The sequence below is a fragment of the Lonchura striata genome, chromosome 6 (assembly GCF_046129695.1).
Source record: "Lonchura striata isolate bLonStr1 chromosome 6, bLonStr1.mat, whole genome shotgun sequence".
NCBI lineage: Eukaryota > Metazoa > Chordata > Aves > Passeriformes > Estrildidae > Lonchura > Lonchura striata.
Genome location: NC_134608.1, coordinates 11,113,492 through 11,135,196, shown reverse-complemented (window position 1 = coordinate 11,135,196; position 21,705 = coordinate 11,113,492). Strand labels below are relative to the sequence as shown.

Here is a 21,705-nt window from a genome sequence, read left to right as displayed (position 1 = left end):
CAACTCGCACAGCCTGTCTTCACAGATGAGGTGCTCCAGCCCTCTGAACATCTTCATCACCCTTCTCTGGACTCATTCCAGCAGGTGTCCTTCCTGTGTCAGCTACCCCAGAGCTGGACGCATGATTAAGACTATTTTCATACACAAGCTGTCATAGGTGAAATAACTTTTTTATTGTATGTGGAGTTACAGCTTGATCCAGGCTGCAGATTGGCATAGAAACAACATCAGTGCTGTCACTTTATTAAAACAAAAAGTTTGAATGCTTATTAGTAAACAGAACTTGTTTGATGGAAAGAAGACATCTTTAAATATCCAAAAATTTAACTACTTGAAAATGAAATAAAAGGTGTCTGCTTTTGAATTTTAGATAGAAAACATGCCACGTATTTATAATTTTCGGTATTGTTTTTAATCCTTATTTTCTATCAGTATTTAGGGAAGTAATTATATTTTGTGTGTCTATCACAATTTGGGTGTCAGCTTTTCAGGTGAAAATGAAACAGTGGCAGATAGAAACGGTGTCATTTCTTCAAATACAGGGAAGTGAAAGGCAGGATTTTTTCCAGTTAGAAATTTCTGTTATCTGAAGAAGAGCCAAAAGGTATTTCTGGCAGCAGCTCTGTTCCTGGAATGCAGAAGAGTGGACATTAGGCTGTTACTGCAGCTGGCTCTCATTCCCATGTCTCTGGAGTGCCTCCACAGGTGCTGAACATCACAGGGCTGCAGCAGGGCAGCTGATGCAGATGAAGGACACTTTGGAAGTTTCAGTTCATTGTCCAAGCACTGCTTGAGATGGGAAACTTCCCTTGTGCACCCACCTACTCTTCTCAGCTCACCTCCTAGCTAGCCTTGAACAAAACAGCTTTAGTTTGAAAATAGCTGGTTGGAGAGTTAATGTTTTCTTGTACTCCTTATGAAAGATCTAAGTGCTTGTAAAATATTTTTAATTACTGATAAAGAGTTGTTTGGGAGTCAGGACCTTGTTGTAGATGAGACAAAGTCTGTCTGCTTTTCAGTGTCCTGTTTCTGATGGGAAATGTTTGAAGTGTTTAAAAAAAAAAAAACCAAAATAGGAATGTTTACAGGTCTCATACATGGTAGTTGGAGAAGAACCTTGAGTTTACAGTTCAATTCTTTTATATTATGCCAGTATTCCTTATGACACTTTACAACACTGACATGTACATCCCTTAATCCTCAATAGTGAGATAAAAAACAGAAATTTGTTTCTCTTCTGTGCCACTTAAAATGTTTGTATGTAGGGCTCTCTTGAGCTTAGTACTAGCACTCTGTTTTTCCATGAGTGTTCCTGTGGCTTTTTGGTAACTGTGGTAATTTTTCTTGTTTTAAGTATTTCTTCTGGCAAAGAAATGTTTCTGCAGGGTCAATAAATAAAACAATATAAACAGCAGTATTTTCTGTGTATTTGTTAGTCCAGTGTATCCATACAACATCTTGCCTGCTTTGAGTTACCTGCAGCCAAACTCCTACTGCTAGTTGCTAGTTATAGTAAAGAAATGTATTGTGTATTATTTTAGAATTTCTGGTATTCCTTGAGTTTATTTTTATATGCTACTAGAAGAAATAGCTTTAATTAAATTTGTCCATGCATGAATTGGAAGTTTTCTTATATGTGCCACCCACTTATTTCCAATATCATGTGTTAGGAGAGAATTCTGTTAATGGGAAACTGGCATCTTTAATTAGTGTTATATTGTCATAGTGATTTCAGTAAAATCACTGAAAACTGTAAAGAGTTGGTCACATAATAGAAATGCAATAAAAATAATTCCAGAATAGTGTTTCTTGCTTTGAATTAGGATAGTAGTTATGCAATTTCAAAATAAGGTAAATATTTTAAATTTAATTTTATCAAATGATGATTCAGTTCTTGTAATATTCTTTCTATTTTTTTTTCTAATTCTTCTCATTTTTAAGGACTTGATCCCTAGTTTTGGAAAAAGTATTAGTTCTGGTAAACCCATGTTTTGGCAGATGTTCTCCTTTCTGTACTGTGTAGTTCCTCTGCCTTTGTGTCTGGCAATTTCCATTTCTCTTACTCAAGGCACTAAACTCTATTATTTGTAAAAATGCTGCCGTGGTATTGTCAGCTGAAGTGTTTTAAGAGAACGTTGCAAGATACTAGAGTCCCCTTGTTGAAGTACAGCTCTACAGGGCATTTTACAAAGCTTCAATAAAGCTTTAATGCTGGTTTTTTTTTACCAATGAACATGAAATTTAAAATTCAGTAATACTTTTGACTAGCAGAAGGGACCATGTGACCAATAAGTTTAAGGCTCTCCTCTGGGTAGCACTCTACTTGGCAATTAAGTGTTGTTTTTCCAAATCATTAACAATTCTAGTCCTTCATTAGGGTTGCTGACACTTTTCTTGAGTTTTGTCTACTTGCAAGCAGACATCATCTACATGCTTGGGCTTTTGCTCTACACCAGTGTATTATAGAAGCAGTTACTTTCATATGATGTTTAGTTTGTCTTTTTTTGGGTGATCCTCTAAGAAAAAGGAGCTACTTCTCTTTGAATGAAACAGAGACCTGTCAGCCAACAAAATCTGGTACCTCTGCTAAGCTTTTATATGAGTAAAAAAGTATTTACACACAACTGAAGTGAATTTTGTCTTCTGAATGTATTTTTTGCAAATTTTCAATCATATGTCCTGTTTTCTACTTTTAAAAAGATGTAACAGTGTGTTTTACTGGCTACAAATTGTGTTTTGTGGTAGGAATTGCATCAGCTCTTCTCTGTATCAGAATATGACCCAAAACTTGAAATTCAATCTTATTTTGGTTCCAATCTGTACTAGAAATCAGCTGTTTCATGTGTCATCTCTGGGTCACACACTTACCCTGCTTCGCCTTTTGTCCTCCTTTCAGCAGCTATTACATTACACTGTTGTCACAGAAAAATGGCTTCAGTGAAAATGGTAGGAAATAGATCTGTCATCAGTGGCCAGTGATGTCACAGTTACAATACATAACTGAAAATACAACTTTCAGATTTGAAGGAACATAAGAAATATAATTGAGAAAGCAGTAATATCTCTGCAATCCTGGACAGCAAAAATACTTGTTTGTCATAGAATACTAAACATAAGCTCAGGCACTGAAAACAGAAACTTCAGTGTTTCCTGATTTTTTTTATTTTTTTTTTTACTTTAGCTAATTTTCTTAAAAACCAGGAAAATCTTGTTTTAATATGAAGACATCTTGATTTGTTAGAATATTCACATGTTTTAGTTCTTTAGCTGGGCTATACATTACAAAAGAGAAGGTGGGGTGGTAGCTCCTGGGTGCAACCCAGTGCCACATCCTGGCAGAGAAAAATGCAAGGTCGAGGACTGCTACCAGTGTAAAGTCTTTGCAGTGAACTCTCACAGTAGGAATTACTGAAGACATGCCTGAAACTTCCAAAGAATCTGTTTCCATACAGAGTTCAGTGTTAGAATTTAAACTTTTCCAGCCAATTATTTGTGTTCTGCTAAGGCACGTGGTAGTTAAGTGCCTCTGATCTTTACCTGGCTGTTTTGAAGGGAAATGAAGACTTGAAGCGGTGCCTTTCAGAGTGAGATATTGGTCTAGTTAATCTGATAATAAAAGCACAGCTAGTATGAGCTGTAAAATGGAAAGTATTTTGTACTCATCAGTATACAGAAAAGTCTGGCAAGGCCATGGGCTAAGATGATGTTGCAAATTTTATACTGAATAGCTATTTCTGTATTGATACTGTTAAAACAGAAGGGGCAAAACATGCATGTCTGTAGATTGTATAACTTGATCCAACAGTTGCCCTGTGATTGGAAGGAAGAAACCTCTGAACAACCCAAAAAGACAAAAAGCTGATCCCTCCCTCCCAGAGATGCACCTTGCTCTCATGTGTATCATCTTTTGATGCTTTTTCCAGTTTATATTTCTCTCTCACAAGAAGGACAGTAGGATAAATTATGCATAAAATATGTAATAAATTTCTGTAAAGCTGATGGATATTCAATCCAAATACAAGACCGACCTTCTTTAGGATTACAACAAACAGTGCTCCTGTTCCAGTAGAAGAGCAAAAATAGTACTCATTTAAGGTATGAGTACTGACAGGGATAAATGTTTGGAGTGAATAAAAAAGATTATTCTACTGTTTAGAAGCAAGTCCTGTGAAAATTATGTAAACTCTTGCTACCGGTTGGGGAAGGGGAGAAGAATGTATGAGGTTTTGGTTTGATTGGGAGTGATGGTATTTGGGGTTTTAAAAAAAAAAAAAAATCCTTTGCTCAGTGAATAGTTCTATGTATCAGCTCTACGTAATTTTAAGGAGTAGCTTCTGAATAATTATGACCTTCCTACAGTCATCAGGGAATGGAGCACCAGAGTTGCATAAGTAGGGACTTTTTTTCCCTGATGGCATTCTCTTCAAATATGCCAGTTAATTAAGCAAATGGAAGTGAGGGGTTATTGCTTAATTGAATTGGAAGGTGTTATAGAAATCAAAAGAACATAACCAGATAGTCCCTGACAAATGTCTGAGGATAAATGACTTATTGGGTGTCCCACAGCTATTCTGCAGGTGTACACACATGCTCTGCACAAAAATTATGGGCTACTCATTTTCTTAACCACCTTCTGCTTGGTATCATGCTGAAATCATCTTTTCAAACCTTAAAAGTAGGGATGATCCTGATTTCAAGGCAACTACTCCAGACAAAGTACTAGAAGAGATGTGAGGTCCAGACACTTGAAAGCTGTGGATGAATACTCCTAAAGGAGGCAGTTGTATCTCACCCAAACAAACAAAACACAGTTCATTAGAAATATGTGGTTCTCAGTCTGTATAAAGAAGATCTCTCAAATAATGAGGATGACTGAGGTACTTAGCATAGTTAAGCCACCTCAGAATAAATGGCAAGGGAGGTGGCTTGCCTAGCTGAGTGTGTTTCTTGACCTTCTTAGTTGTCAGTCTTTAACTTTCACTATTAGTGGTAATTACATCTTTAATGCTTCCTCTCTTTAAGGGTAGTATACTGTAATCACTGTAATTGTATGTTCATTACATGTATAATTACAGTCTGTATTTAGGCTTTGGATTTTGTGGAGTATGCATTCATAGCACTGTATCCCTAAGTATAACTGTTGTTATGCTTCAGGTTGAGCCGCTTTCCATTTTACAGTTAATGGGGGAAAGATAACCACTTTGTATGTCTGAGACATTTTACATTCAGGTCATAAATCTGGCTGGCTTTCAGTATGCAGACTTCTCAATTAATTACTTTTTTGGTATTTTCTCAGGAGAAATTATTCATTACTTTCTAATTCAAATAAACAAAAGCATGGGTATTCAGATACAAAATTTGTGTGGCTTTGTTCACAACACTGGACAGGAATTTTGGTTTATTTGTCAGAAAGCTGTTGCTCTGCATAGAGACACCAGTTACCTAGTGCCTTCTTTCTGCTTCTAGAATTCTGCACTGTGTCAGGTGACACCAAAGTCTCACTGGTTGTGGTTTCTTTCATGAAGGCTTCATTTTTATTCTGTGTGTTCTTCAGGGCTGTTACTATACAGTGTTTTCTTACTGGAATTATTCTTCAGAGCAATTAGGTGCAAGTAACTTTAACAAATTGCCAGCTGTTTTAAACCAAATAAATCTTCCAGGTTTGGAAGGCAGCTTCTTTTCGAGAGAGAGGAGCTATTCCAGCTTTGCTGTCGTAGGAAGCTTTTCAGGCACTTACAAGGAGAGCAACTGGTTTTCAAACTAGACTGTAGATCTGTTGCACATTCAGTTAATTAGATTGTACATACACATGTGCTTGTATTCAGTAATACCACTTGAAATACTTGGGTGGTAGCTGTTGCTGCTTATGTAAGAAAATTATTAGCATTTTATGATACTCTAAGGAAAAAGAAAAACTCATCAATTGGAAGAAATGGGATTAAATTGCAGAACTATTTACAAAGTCACTCAAGTCCTGTTTTTTAACATGCTATTACTGCCTTAGTAGTTCATATATAACAATAAAAAAGTAATTTTGCAGAAACATAAAATGTGTTATGGTATAAACTTAGGCAAACTCTCTGTGGTGTGTTCACATTTCATTTCTTAAGCTTCATGCTGTAATCATGTGGCCATTTTAATTGGACACAAGTTTTTGCTGCAGTCAAAACATGGTACTGCTTTCTTTACCTGTGGCCAGTTATCTAGTATTTCCTAAGTCCTGATCCTGGAAGTTTTTGCTATGTATAATTTGTAATCTCACATATATCAGTCATTTTAATGGCTCATGGGATTACTTAAGCAAAACACAAAGCATTTGCAAGCATTTTTTCAAGTGTGTATTTTTTCCATGCAGTGTCTGCTTCTGGCAAGGGCAATTTATGCATCACTTTTGCAATTTTTGAAATCATTCTGATACGTACAGAGTATTTCAGTGGGGTTCATACTCTGAAACATGATATTCCTGAAAGTTGTGTGAAGATTTAGAAAGCTTGCTTGTAATCTTAAACACTTCTGTACCTGTGTTTCACAAAGTGTAAATGGGGAGGGCAGTGAATCCACTACAGTATAATTTAAACATTGTAAAATTATTTTCACTTTTCAGATGTTCCTCCAGCGGATCAAGAAAAGCTTTTTATCCAGAAGTTACGACAATGTTGTGTACTTTTTGACTTTGTTTCTGATCCACTAAGTGACCTAAAGTGGAAGGAAGTAAAACGAGCAGCTTTAAGTGAAATGGTAGAATATATCACACACAATCGCAATGTGATTACGGAACCTATTTACCCTGAAGTAGTACATATGGTAAGTGATTTAACAATGAGAACTTTCTGTTTTATGATTCAGTGTTGCTTGTATCAATTTATCTTGAGAAATTTTGAGGAAATCTTCAGAAAAGGTCAGCTATGTCTGCATAGCTGCAAAAGAATAATAGGGCTTTGAAATTTTATTGCTAGTGTTGATTTTTCTTTTTTTGTAAGACAGAAACTAAACACACATATTAAGCAGAATTAGGTGATGATTTAAGTTGGTGAAAATAAAATCTTGTATTTGTAAAAATAGGGAGGGACATTATATACATGCATTCATATATATATAATTTTAAAGACATGTAAAAATTGTAAAACAGATTTTTAAAAATTGGAAGATTAGAATTGTGATCATGTCAGCAAGCTTGACACTTGTAATCCCATTCAGTACCAGAAACTGACTTAAATCTGTGTTCAGAGATGAGACTGAGAGTCAGACTTTATTAAGTACACAGGATAGCAGATGAGGTTTCTGCTGGAGCAAGTTATGTGAGCCATTCAGACCTGCATTGTTCCTCCCTTCTCACTATCCAAATCCTGGCTAGCTAGACTTAGGTTATTTTTTCTGTTCTGTGCAAGTCCTCTCCAGGGGAGGAGACCACAAAATTACAGTAGAGTCTTTCAGCTCTCACCATGGTGGTGAGCAGACAGCAGTGGCTTGCAGTAGCAGTTGGGTCGAGGTGTGTAGCTGTTGTCTGCAAAACCCTGAGAAGAAGGGTTTTTTTTAACTTCCTGTCTAATAAGCCTACAAGAAGCTCTTGGCTGTGTGTTAACAGGATGGCTTTTTCCAAGGCTTTGTAATTTAGGTGGAATTTTCGGTGGGTTGAGAAAGCAGTGTTTCTTTAATATGAGCATGAACTTAGTCAGATTTAGTGATTCTCCTGCAAATCAGAGACTTTGAAGCTTCTTCAAAGATTCTAAGGATTTATAGTATGTAGGATGTTGCTTATGATGAAGATTTTTATCTAAATCAGCCGTGTTTACTGAGACAGAAGTTATTTTCATGAGAACTTCTGATTATATGAGGATTACACATAACTCTGGATGTCAAACAGGTATCCAAAGCATTGAGGATGGTTAATGAGTTGTGGGATAATGGTTTTTCCCAGGTTTTGATAACTTATTTATATTTCTGTTTTTGTTTTTTGTTTTTTTTTTCCAATTGATTGCTTGTTTGGGAGTACTTGACACTGTTGAAAGGAGGGATATGAAAGAGAATAAGCTTGCTGAGATTTTCTTTGGGTAAAGTGGAGTTCATGATGAGTTCTGGAATACCAGTGTCAGACATTGGTACTTACTCTGTGCAAGAGTTCTTAACTGCTCATAGTTCATCACTTGTGCTTTCTATGCCTGCATTACCTTCCTCCATCAGTTATGGCCAGAGTACATTTGGCTAAGGAGAATGTATACTTCCTTTGTTTTCAGATGTACCGAGTGGTAACCAAGTCTGCACTTTGGTCAGTTTAACTGAAATCTTGCAGCAGAATTTGGCTGCTATCTTGGTTGCCAGTGTGTTGCTGGTAGCATGCAGTGTTCAAAAATGCTTTGGTGACTTTAAAAGGCTTTTTGTCTGCAAGGGTCTAAAGGGTATGGAGTTTCTTTGCATGGGTTTTACACAGCACTGTGAGAGACATGTCAGTGAAGGCGCCTGGACTGGTATTTTGAGGTTAAATTGAGATAGTTATTTTTTTCCTTTGGTCAGTGATTACTGTATTATTTCTCCAGTAATGTTCCAATCTTTCCTTCAGGCATGTATGTGTAGATTGTCATGTACATTTGCTGAATTCTAGACATGTATCTGAATTGATTGTGGGGATTTTAAGGAAAATAAATGTAATGTCTTCATGTACTTTAAAACTCTTCCAAGAAACATTGGTAAGTTATGTGCTGCTAGTGCCACTGAATTATACTAGTAAGGAATAGCATTTTCAATAAAGTAATGAAGATCAAGAAATATTCAGATTTGAGAATGGTTCTCAGTTTGGAAAGTTTGTGGAGTTGGCAGGAAAACTGGAATTTTGCTATGCCATTCTGCCAGACTTCACAGCTTGGAGGTTACTTGTTTGTGTATGTACATGTGTACTTGCTATATATGTGTGTGTGTCCAAGTTCTGTTTGGTGTTATTAAATTATTATTTAGGGCAATCACTTAGGGCAATGAATTTCTGTAATCTGTTTACTAGAAATAATGTTTCCTTTTCCATAGCTTCAAACATTCTTTCTCTCTGATAAAATAAACATTTACGTTATCTCATTCTTCTTTATTCTTTATAGCCTAAATTTTCATCTCATGTCTATCCACACTTTTTTTTTTTTTGCTTTAGGTATCCTGGACTAAATTGTAGTAAGGTCTTTTTCTTTAAGCTATATATTCATCTAGTGGCTTAGCTAATAATTTAGTGTTAAGCCTAAGTCTTTTTTTTAAAGGTATGAGAAATTAATTTCTAAAATGGATTTAATGTTCTTCTTTAAGAGTGGATTCAATACTATTTTCCCTTTCTTCTTCAAAGAGCCAGCTGATATGTCCTTCAAATTAATTTTTTATTTCTAAGCAAAGATGTGATGAAAAGGAAATGTTTTATTAACTGCTTGTTAATACAAGTTCCATTTCTTAGGTGTAATATATTTAAGTGCCTCTTCTCAAAACTATAAAATGTGTAGACAAGTATCTGAATAAATTTTGTAAATGGACATGATGTATTCAGGCCTTTGTGATGAAAAGCATCCTTTGCAGATTCTTACTTAGAAAATAATATATGCTTTTTTTCAGCTTGGCTTTAAAAGAAAGCAGGGCTTTATGAGAATATTCTGTTGTGTATTTATATTATATATAGGAGCAGATCTAATTTTATTCGGCAACTAACATTGTTTTCATTGCAACTTTTCATGCATTATTAAAACTAAATACTTAGTTATACCTATGTGAGCTTCAGGTTTTGTTATTTTTTTTGGTTTTGTGTTCAAAGGGGCATTGTAGGTGTGGTGTTCTGTATCTTTGCTCTAGACTAAGAGGGACTGCTGTGAATAGAAGTGTGCTGCTTGTTGCTCTGTTAACTATAAGGTTGGCTTTCTTCATATGAATACAGAAGACACAGATTTTCAGTTGATGTGCCTCTTCATTCAGAGCTGTTCACATCAAGCTTCACTCAGGCTGCTCAGCAGAAGGGAGGAGAAAATGTGTAGTATCTCTGATGCCTGTTTGCTTGAAAATATTCTCATATTGTATGAAGTGGGCCACAAGAAAAGCAGGGTTCATGACTACCATTACAGCAAAAGCCCCTGAACTGATAAAAATGTAGGTTGTTTTCTTTTCCTTTTTTATCTCACATCCTCCTGTTAACATCCTTTGAAGTCAAGTGTTGTTAGTGCTGGCAGCTCTGACAGAATTTTGGCACACTAGGCCAGTGTTCATAAAGACTCTAATTTCATAAGTGTTGGGGGGCTTGTGGAATTTTGTTGGTGGGAAGAGGAGCTGGGGAAGGGGAATATTTTTCAGTTATGCTGTATTTATTTGTATTTCTGTGGGAAATTTGCCTTAGAGGAGATCAGGCTTTGCAGATTGTATCTTGTCTGTTTGGTCAAAAAATGAGAAGTTAGAAAAAAGATCAGCCATTTGATGGGTAAAGGACTCACTGATAGTAATTAATTGTAAATTTCCCAAACCCCAGTAGGGGAGACGAGAGACAGGAGACAGGAAAGTTTCAGGCTTGTGCTTTCAATGCAAGATCCTGCAGCTCTGTTTGAGCAGTTTTGTATTCTGTTGGTCAAGGATATAAAATGTAAAACAGATCACATCAGACTTCACTGTTTCCATTTCTCATGGAAAAAATACTCTCTAGGTTGTAAATCTATTTTCAAAAATATAAAGTACAAAACTTTGTTGCTAACACCTAACATGACCCAGATGTTCATTTTTTATAGTAGGAGCCTGAGACTTTAGGAATTTTTTAGATAAGCTTATTCTTCCATTTGTTCAGCAACCTTAGCAAGTTTTAAATTTCAAGTCTAGTCTTCCTGGATTTGTTTTCAAAAAAATTATTTGCAAATTCTCACCATATGTTTTAAACGAAAGTCAGAGGTGGTTAATCACTTGATGTCCATGCTTTTAAAAAGGGGAACATATATCAGCTTTAGTTTTAATTCTCTGCAGTAGTGATTACTTTGATAAGACAGCCTTGTGTGTATCAGACCTATGTCTCAGTTACTTGAATGAAGGAATATTATGCAGAAAAACAGAGCATCAGGATGACTTTTCCCTCATGGGAATATAATGTAAGCCTTGCGGATTTAACTGATGCAGTTTGATACTGCCTCCCACTGTCTGCTCAGCCATCTGTCAGATGTGAGATGGCAGGACAGCACATACACATGCTCCTTGGCCCTTGTATGTAGACAGGCCCTTGGAAGCCCTAAAACGCATGTGTATCAACAACTTGAAAAGTAATTCATATTTGAAGACTGGTCCACTTCCATGAGGATGCTAAATGTTTTTCAGGGGGTTCAGAATTTAAATATTTAAAAGACTAGAGTATGTAGTTCTCCCCCCTCAGTAATGTGTAATGTCAGGTATATGGATATGGTTTAAGAAAAATGCCACTGGGGAGGTTGGTGTTGTGGAATTTGGTTTTGAAGTGTTCGTATATGTGTGTAGCCACTATGTGAAATTAAACTAGTATTTTGCAAAGAACAGATGTGAGTTATCTTTAGTTTGCATCTCTACTTCTGACTTAGACTTTTGCAGATTGCTGCAAGGCCTTATAAAGTGTGTATATTATAAATATGTTTCTGTAAACCATTTACATAGGTTTGCTTACATACGTGTCTGTGTGTAGAGAGATCAGAGCAGTATCCTCACAAAACACATCCTGACAGTAGTTTTTTGCTTCAGAGGGCACTTACTTCATAGAAAAGTGTTACCAAGTTAAAACTAAAGAAGTATGAATGTTCCTCACTGTTTAAAATACTGCATTATATAGCTTGTATTTTTGCAAATGTTAATGTAAAGAATTCTTAGTCAAAACCATCTTGGAATTCTTTTTTTTAGTCATGAATTTTTTTAGTCATTCGGTTGTTTCAGAGTTTTTAAAGGCATGTATAATTTCAGTTTGCAGTTAATATGTTTCGAACATTACCACCATCTTCCAATCCAACGGGAGCGGAATTTGATCCAGAGGAAGATGAACCAACCTTAGAAGCTGCATGGCCTCATCTACAGGTATTTCATGGAGGCTGAGGCATCACAGTCTATAACAGAATTTTGACATGAAATTCACTGAGCTATTCTATTCTAAATTATTCAGGTTACATGTTTATCTCAAAACAATTACTTTTCTATGTAATTTAAAAAATATATTTCTTGAATGAAAACTGAAAATATTTTTTTTTTTTAATCAGTTGTTACAGGTTAGAGGCTCATTGTTTCTTGTGGTAGAGATGTGACTGCTGAGATTTTAAATGAGCTATTTGTCACTGTGAATGCTTTGATCTGGCTCTGGCACAGCTTTAGCTTTCAGAGGTACCATGACAAACAGAGGAGAACAGAGACTTCTTAGAACATGGACTTCTGGGCATGATAAATATTAGATAACTGTGTCACTTGAGTAAAGTGTAAAGATGGAGCTCAGCAGAATTTCTGCAGTTTAAATAACCTCAAGTTCTTGTAATTTGTCAGGAGAGCAAGAGCAAAGCTTTTACTGTGTGTAATATAGATAAATATAACTAAAAACATTTTTCAGTTCTGAGCAACTAATCAGCAATTCTAGTAATGTGATGCTTATAAAGTGGTTCTTATTTAAAAGACTAATACTGTATTTTTTGTTGTTTATTTTTTCCAGCTTGTTTATGAATTTTTCTTAAGGTTTTTAGAATCTCCAGATTTTCAACCTAATATAGCTAAGAAATATATTGATCAGAAGTTTGTATTACAGGTAAGGTAAAAAAAAGATTTTATTTTAACTTCAAGGTCTAAATTATTTTTACAATGCATTAGATTAAGTTAAAATGCATCTTTTCTCCCTCTTTTCAGCTTTTAGAGCTCTTTGACAGTGAAGATCCTCGTGAAAGAGATTTTCTTAAAACAACTCTACACAGAATATATGGGAAATTCTTAGGCTTAAGAGCTTACATCCGGAAACAAATTAATAATATATTTTATAGGTATGTCAGCATCTTTGTATTATGGTACATGTGATCAGGTATGCAATCAAAACACTCCAAGACTCTGCTAGTAATATTTAAAATTCTTAATATGTTTATATTCAATATTGCTACATCTAATAATAATAGCACGCTGGGATTTAAATTAGGATAGTCTTGCCTATGGCATATATCTGGCTGCTGAAATTTGAGTTAATGTATGATTTAGTGGGTGGTTTGGTATCTTTGTGGGAGGCTTTTTTGGGGTGGGGGGGTAGTAGTGTTTGTATTACAATAATGCCTTAATAAGGTGTAGTTCTTTATAATGTAGAAAATAGACTGAAATTGAATGACTGAGAGATCTGTAATTTGCTTAAAGGAACATGTCCGTTGCCTCTTCTTTCCTGAGAATTGACATGTGCAGTTGAGCTATTGTGAAGTATTTTGTTGTTGCCATAGAATGAACTGTAGCATTATCACTGATACAAACCACTGTATTACCAAAGGTCTTTGGAAGGGTTTTTACTGCTGTTCCATCCAGTGTGAATGCAAGATTGTGATGCCTGTTTGAATTTTTTCATTTTGATATTCTTTGCTTTGCTACAAATAAGAAAGTTGTATATCAGTTTTACACTCCTTCCATCATGCTCCTTCTCTGTCACCATTTTCGTCCCGAAATGAATGTGTGGTGCTATCTCTTTAAGAAGTAGCAAAAAGCTGCCAGGCCCTCAGTGCCATATCATGAATGGCACCTGGCAGTACCAGCTGTAGAGAGAGCTGATCTTCCCTGCTGTGGCAACAACTCAGCCTTTGGAAGGGATACAGAGGAGCTACTTTAAAATAATTAGTAAGCCTGTGGCACATTGCAGTCAACTGGAAGTTGACTTCACAGGACAAATGAAGAGCCAATATATCCCAAGGAAAAAGTACAGGTGGATCTTAAACTGCACTTTTTTTTTCCCCCCTACACACATTAATAAATTCTCGATGGATTTTATTAAATTTAATCCAAAATACAGGATTTGGTCAAATATCTGAACAGATGGTAGAACAGCATCATAGCACATTATATGCTCTTCTGAAAAGTTTTTATTTGCCGTTTCTTGCACTTTGCTTTCAGATAATGGAAGCAAAGTCTTCAAATACAGATAGTTCTGGTGCTAAGTTTTTGAAAGACTAAGAAATTAATCTGGTTGTTAGATCAACTTTGTATAGTTTGTATAAGAGTTTTCAATCTGACACGTATATGGGAGATTATATAATTTGCACAGCTACGAAGATGTGGGAGAAAAAGAAAAGCCAACCACAAACTTGGAGAAAAACTCACTTAGCTGTATAATATTTAGGAGATCAAAGTTTAAAAATTTTGCATCCAAATGTAAACTAGTGCACTTGTTCCCCAAGGAGGGAAGTTGTTCCAGCTTGTCTTGAATTAGTGAATTGGGCTGTGTAAAATGATAAACTCTTGAAGTAAGTGTACAACTTTAAAAATATTTTATTTTCATATACTTTTACCTTCAAGTTGTCAGTTTATAACTGTGCTTACCTAAGAAATATGAGGCCTTCATTTATCTTTTAGTCGCCGACTAGAATCACATTAATTCTTTTCCCATAGTGCTTTAATCTATTTTTTCCCTGAAGTAAAATACTTTTTTTTTTATTATGAAACCTGTATGTCAATCCAAACCTCTTTGTATGAGTGTGTTTAATTTTTCTTGGAATTATATCCTAAATTATATGGAAAGGGCCTTTAAGAATTAAAAACTGTCGCTTCAAATATTCTGGATTAAAAGTAGCTTTTAATATGTCAGCCTATGACAAATTTTCAAATTTAGAAAATGCTTTCAAATTAGTGGAATTATTTTCTCCCAAGTGTAAATGTTTATAACTCTGCAAATTACCTGAAGCAATTAATAGAACTTTGTCAATAAATTTACACTTGGGTGAAGGAAGCTGAAAGGTGACTGCCTAGTAAATTACAGTGCTCTTCTAAAGAAGATTAATGAAAAGGTGACTTCTTTGTTTATTACAAGCCTTTTGTATGCACAGAGATCTGTAATGCCAAAAAGCTTTTTACATCCAGAAGCAGTAGCTGCTTGAACCCCTTGTGCTTGCATTTGCTTTAGAAGGTTGAATCATGGTGTTTAATTATGCCAGATATTCTTGTGTTATTTTAATATTTAAAGTGGTATTTGCTGTGTTCAGTTTTACATTATTAAAATGGCATACAATGTGTGTATTGAGAAAAGCTTTGAGTGGGAAATGCTTTGTTAAATGTGGGAGAAAAGAGCAAGCAGGTGTGAAGCTTGAAAGCAGCTGGGTGTGCTACTGATTTTTGTTTCCACAAAGTTTCTTTTCCACTATGTCTCTCTGCTCTCCTTTTACTGAGGGATTGAAATATCTGGGGTCAAGGCCACCTGTAATGGTAGATGGGGATCTTAGTATTAGATTTGTATCTGTCTTCAGCAGTAACCCAATAAAATGTTTCATTTATTTAGGTTTATTTATGAAACAGAACATCACAATGGCATAGCAGAATTACTGGAAATACTGGGGAGGTAAGTTGTAGGTTTTGTTTAATTAAACTCATTTGGTTTTAAGAGTAGACTTCAAAAATCAAGGGGGTTTTGTGTAAGGTTGTAGAAACAGAGAATAAACTTGAACCTTGTGGCAGTGTTTTGGGAGGTGACAGTTTTTGTAATCCTGTTTTTTAGGTCTTATTTTCTGCTTAAGATCCTTGTAATTAACATTAGTTGTAAAGCAACTACCAGTAAAATGTAATGAGTTGAAATTTATTAAAAATTCTTCATTGAACATGTAGTGGTAAGCAAAGGAAGCACAGATTATGAAACTTCAGAAACCTCATTTTGCTAATCCCATAATTTCTTTGTCTTCAATGATGTATCTATAAGCCTTTGACACTAAAATTTTACAATTTAAAGCTGATAGTTTCATTAAAACTAGTGAAATTTTTATTAACTGATTTCCGTAATCCATGAACAAGCTTTTGGCAATTTTTTATACATTAATACACTGCAAAAGCTCAGTGATGATTACTTGATGGTATTTCCATATCTTTGCACACGAAAGTAACAGATGAGCAGGAGCAGGTTGCTCAGGGTTGTGTCTAGTCAAGCTTTGTATATTTCCAATGATGAAGACTTCCACAATCTTTCTGGGTAGTGCGTTCCCACATTTGACCACATTCACAATAAAAAGGGTTTTTTCCTCGTCCTTTAATTAAATATCCCATCTTTCAGTTTGTCTCTTGCCCTTTCAATGTATATTGCTGAGAAGAGTGACTCTCCACACCATCCCTTTGTGTATTTGCACACATGGGTGAGATCCCCCTGAGCCTTCTCTTGCTTCAAACTAAACAGCTTTTTCAGCCTCTCTGTGTATATCAGGTGCTCCAGCCTCTTCATTGCACTTTACTGGACTCCTTCCAGTACATCTGCATCCTTCTTGTCCTGGACACAGACACCAGATGGCTCATCAGGGCTGAGCAGAGGTGAAGGATCACTGACTCACCTCAGCTTACTGGCAGTGCTGTTTCTATTGCAGCCCAGAAGGCTGTTGAAATTGGAAAGCTGTTTTAAAATTTCCTAGGTCTATGTGCCTGCCCAGAATGGTTCTTTAATTTTCAAGTAAATGTTCAGTGATTAAAGACATGTCCATCATTACTTCAGCACACTATACTCAAGTAACACTCATCAAAACTCACCATGAAAACTATGAAGTTTAAGTACTAGAATATGGAGCTAAATCTTCCAAACTGTTATTTAGTCACCAGCTTTTTCATTCTTGGTTTTGTTAGGTTGGCTTTAAGTATTGAAAATTTAAAAGTGACATTGTCGGTTTGGTTTTGGGATTTTTTACCCTCTTAGGCTTCCAAATCAAAATTTCTGGTAGCTCAATGAGGCTTCTGTGCTGGAAGTGTTCTGTACTGGTTATTCATCCAGTCCATTAAGGTTTTCCACTGAGCATGTTGTTGACACAGAGCTTCTTGTTCTGGTGCTGTGGATTTAGGTAAAGGTCCCAGTGACCCAGTACTGAGCTACCTCTGCACTCAGCTGTAACTGGGATGTCTTGTGCTGGGTATGCTCTTTGGTTCTACTCCAGGGCTTTGCAGAAATACTAATAGTTAAGTAGAAGTCATGTTTTGACTTGTCTGCTCTCCTGGATTACCTCTTCTACATCCAGTCACTGTTTTACTTGTTAATACCATGAGGAAGCTGGGAGAGATGTGTATTCATAGCTTTGAAACAGTGAGTAGTTCATAGAGAAGGGTGAAGTCTGAACTGTAGGTATAGTTGTGTGCAGCTTGGAAGAAGAATTTGAGACTTCTGAAAAACTTGGTTAACGTATTGACAGAGATTGATTTTCTAATATTTACAAATTACTATTTTATTTATTTGCAAATATTAGAAAACAAGCCCAAGAATTTTTGTATATCCTATACATTAGTGCAAATTTCTATATCATTACTGATCTTGATTTTTTAATTTCTTTCCCTGGCAGCATAATTAATGGATTTGCCTTACCATTAAAAGAAGAGCACAAAATATTCCTATTGAAGGTTTTGTTACCATTGCACAAAGTGAAATCACTCAGTGTCTACCATCCACAGGTAAATTTTACTTGGTGTTTTTCATACTAGTGTTTAAGTAAGCTTGTTTGAAGAGTTTGGGAGACTTGAGTAAGTCTGGTGGAAATTCAGTTCTAAGATCTGAAACTTCCTTGCTAACTGGCCTGGGGGAAATTACTTAACACATGTGCCTATAATGCTTCACTTGTTGATAGAAAAATTAAACGTTTGTGTGCAATAATACCCTTTTTAAAAGCACTGTAGTGTTTATCATTGAACGTAGTTGGTTAATGTGAGAGTTCTTAGTATTTATCCACACAGGATTTTTTGTTTCATTGTCAGTAATGTTTAGACATAAAAATTTGCAGAAAGGTATGGTTTTAATGAATGTCATCTATAAACACTTTATTCTAAATAACATGAAGCAATTCAGCTGAATTCAGTTGGTTGGTGTTTTGAAAGGAATTGGGCATTTACGAGGACATCATTATTTAATTCAATAGATCCTTTGAGAAGTACACAGAAAAAAGGGGTCTTCTGAGTAGTATTGTGCTTTCAATCCATCTCTATTTTGTCTTTGCTAAATTTACTTCCATTCAGAATTTCTAGAGGAGTGAGTAATCATTCAGTGTGAGGAAAAAATACAGTATTGTGTTGATATGCTGAAATTTTCTGTGTGAGATTGTTACACAACTTTTGGGTTTTTAATTTGAAAATTTACTACATATTTACTATGTAGTTTGAATACTCCAGAATTCTAAGTACCATTTATTCAAATAAAATCAACATGTATTTTTAAGAATACCTTTTCTATAATTACAATTCTCTAGCAATGAGAGATGCTTATAAGCATTTGCTTTGGATCTTGCCTTCAGTGGCTTCATCAGTTGCTGTTGAAGTAACAGAATGGCTCCCATTTCAAATTTTATTTTTGATTTTCTAATGCCATGAACAAAACATTTTGGAGTGTGAACAGCAAGACCTTTCATATCTCAGCTAGAACAGATACCTGTGATCATCAGCTTTTCTACAGACCTGAGACATATTGTTCTTTATCTGTTCCCCTTAAATCACAAACTAATTCTCCAAAACCTTCAGCTGATTTGCATTGCTGTTCAGCATCAGTGAAAACAGGGTAGTGACAAAGGGATGCTTCCCTTACGTGTCTTACTGAGTTAAATGGAAAAGTACTTCAAGTGAGTTTAGAGTGTGAAACCCCAGAGTACGTGCATAAAAATTCACATTGAAACAGTGGCAAATAAAAGGATTTGCTGCCAAGGACACACATGGAGAAAGTTAATTTTTGTGTTAAATCAAATTTACTTTAGAATAGGGAAGGACAGCAGCTGTAGTCATATTGGCACATCCCTCAAATTACCATGGGGCATTCCTGGTAGAATCATCAAAAAAGGGAAAGGAATTGGGTCATCAGCTGAACTTCAGTAAATGGAGAGACTTTAGGAAGATGGTTAAACAGTCTGTGAGATGAGCAGTGATCTCCACAGTTACTTTGGGATTATTGGTCTATGCAGTGAAAGGGATGTAATACTTCACCATGTAGACACAGATGGACAGTCTCATTCTCAGCATTGCATTTGGTAAATACTGTAATTAAGCCTCAGGTTGCATCAGCTTACATTGATAGGCATAGTTATCCTTAGTTCCGATACATACAAAAATCCCAAGATTTACAGCTGTTCAATGCACTTTTATCTAACTTTAGGTTATGAAATAGAAAATACTTACTAAATCATCATGGGACACCAAAATGTTAGTGAGTGGAAAACACTCTAGAGGACAGGGTCATGATTTTTAAGTCTTGTATTTTAAAAGATGAAGTGTGATGAAATCTAAAGTACTAGGTCTAAAAAGAAAACACCGTCATGCATATCTATATTTATAACACTGAAAAAGGTGAGGACAGACTTGCAGAGTTTTGAGAGAATTGCTAAAGCCTATTTACCCTTTTGTTTAAGTTGTCTGCCAAAGAGGTTTTTAAATTTTAAACTTTTTAAATTGCAGAAGAAACTTCTGTTTTATTTGAAGCATTCAAAATTATTCTTGACTTATGCTAGTGACTTCAAAATGTGTTCAGTTTCATAGTGAGAATTAATAAAACTCCTTTTCTTTTACTGTAGCTGGCATACTGTGTAGTTCAGTTTTTAGAAAAGGACAGCACACTTACAGAACCGGTAAGTTTATCTTGCGATTATTACATATTTTCAGCTACTAATACAGCTTACATCTGTAGACTGTTTAAGGAGGTTTGGGGAACAAAGTATTTATTTGTAATTGTTTACATTTGAGTCAAATATTTAACTATTTTGATCTATCAAATTTAGTTTGTTCCAGCAGTCGTTCAGAACATCCAAAACTATTTAAAGCAACATTAATAATACCGGTCTTACAAAGAGACAGATATTTTTCTGCTTATTTTATTCTGGCTGAGCAGATAGGAGATGGTGGGTCCAGAAGCAGTTTAGTCAGAAATTAACTTGCCAAACTGTGCTCTGTTTAGAGATGGATGTTATGATGGAACACAGATTTCTAACACACAGCTACCTATTGGTGCAAAGCTTTTAAATCAGATCCTGTTCATGTCTGCCAACCTTTGACAAAATCAGTCTGGCTGCACATAATTACAAAGATGAATAATTTTAACTGTCCTCTGTAGTATTTAGTGGTTTGCTTCATTACACCCAATATCAAGTAGGTAAGAACTAATCTGTTTAATCAGTAGATCAATTAAAAAATTGCTGCTAGCAAAAGTGCACATTATTAGATTATGACCGTTTTCTTTGTCAATTGGAAACTGGATTTCTTGAAACAAATGGAAGTATGCACCTGAGCAAGAGTTCTCTTCTAGCTGTAGCTTTTAATATTTAATAAGATAGCAAATGTCAGGCATTCTATCATTTGTACTGTATGTGATCTTGTTTTCTTAGCTTTCTTCCAGACATCAGATAGCATGTTGCATATTTCTTAGTAGAATCTAGAACTACTATGCAACCAAGTTTGTTTCCTTTTTTGATCTCAAATTAGTATGTGATTACAGCTTTCTTTAAAAACTTAACTCACGCATCAGCAAAATACTAAGTTCCTCTTCAAAATATTCTGGTCCTTTCAAATTTAAATGCTTTAAATCCCCTTAAAATTGTCACATGAGACTTTTTGACATTTTTAAAAATCTGTGTATATTAACCAAGGCTTCATTAGGACATAATGTCTGCTTTCAGGATTAAATAACATGTACATTGAAGAAGCACTTCTCAGAGTTGTCTTGTCAGTGATGATATTAAATATTGCTTACAGCTTTTGTATTTAACAATCATAGAATCACAGAATGGTGTTTTGAGTGTTCATGGTTTGCTTGGTAAGCAAGTTGGGTAAATAATTTATTAATCATGAAGAAAGTTAAGACTAAGGTTATAGTAAAATAGTCAAATCAAAGTTTAAGAGCAACATACTTAGAGTAGCTGGGGACCTGTCAATTCAGGCATTTATAATAAATACTTTGTTAAAATATGTTGATAGAACTTAATTGCTTGAGTTTTGGATTACATCCCCAAGAAGGTAGAGATTTAAAGCTGCTGTCACTTAAGTGGCAGGTAGTTTTCCTGAAAATGTAATAGGAAATTTGCACTTTGATCATACTAAGGTAGATTTTCTCATACTTGGGTTTTCTGTCTAGTGTTTTGATTATTATTTTTGAACATGTCTTATAGATGTATAACTTCATTTTCTGAAGAAGCAAGTTTAGACCCATTGACAGTTATTTCTGTGACACTGAACCATGTCTGATTACTACTGTTGCATGGGACAAGAAATCATGAGTTTTGTGTTCTGCTTAACTACCAGACTTATTAATGCATTATAAGTGAGTTCAATGTAAAGGGAAATTATCATGAAATTATTTTGTCTTTGTCTCTACAGGTGGTAATGGCACTGCTGAAATACTGGCCAAAGACTCACAGTCCAAAAGAAGTCATGTTTTTAAATGAACTAGAAGAAATTTTAGATGTTATTGAGCCATCTGAATTTGTTAAAGTTATGGAACCTCTCTTCAGACAGCTAGCCAAATGTGTGTCCAGTCCACACTTTCAGGTCTGTATTTACTGCATATACAATGATACCAGAATTTTTGTAAAGCAGACTTGTAATGTATTATTCACC

At 35.3% G+C, this 21,705-nt stretch overlaps 1 protein-coding gene across 4 annotated transcripts in view; it reads left to right on the top strand.

Annotated features, from left to right (window-relative positions):
- PPP2R5C (protein phosphatase 2 regulatory subunit B'gamma) overlaps positions 1–21,705 on the top strand; it is a 75,649-nt gene that overhangs the window by 41,857 nt on the left and 12,087 nt on the right. For all 4 annotated transcript variants that reach the window (XM_021549671.3, XM_077783961.1, XM_021549672.3 and 1 more), the window contains 8 exons: positions 6,605–6,804; positions 11,914–12,024; positions 12,644–12,736; positions 12,835–12,965; positions 15,443–15,502; positions 17,466–17,574; positions 19,671–19,724; positions 21,466–21,636. In XM_021549671.3, the coding sequence (XP_021405346.1) occupies positions 6,605–6,804; positions 11,914–12,024; positions 12,644–12,736; positions 12,835–12,965; positions 15,443–15,502; positions 17,466–17,574; positions 19,671–19,724; positions 21,466–21,636 (929 nt within the window). The remainder of the gene's footprint in view (positions 1–6,604; positions 6,805–11,913; positions 12,025–12,643; positions 12,737–12,834; positions 12,966–15,442; positions 15,503–17,465; positions 17,575–19,670; positions 19,725–21,465; positions 21,637–21,705) is intronic.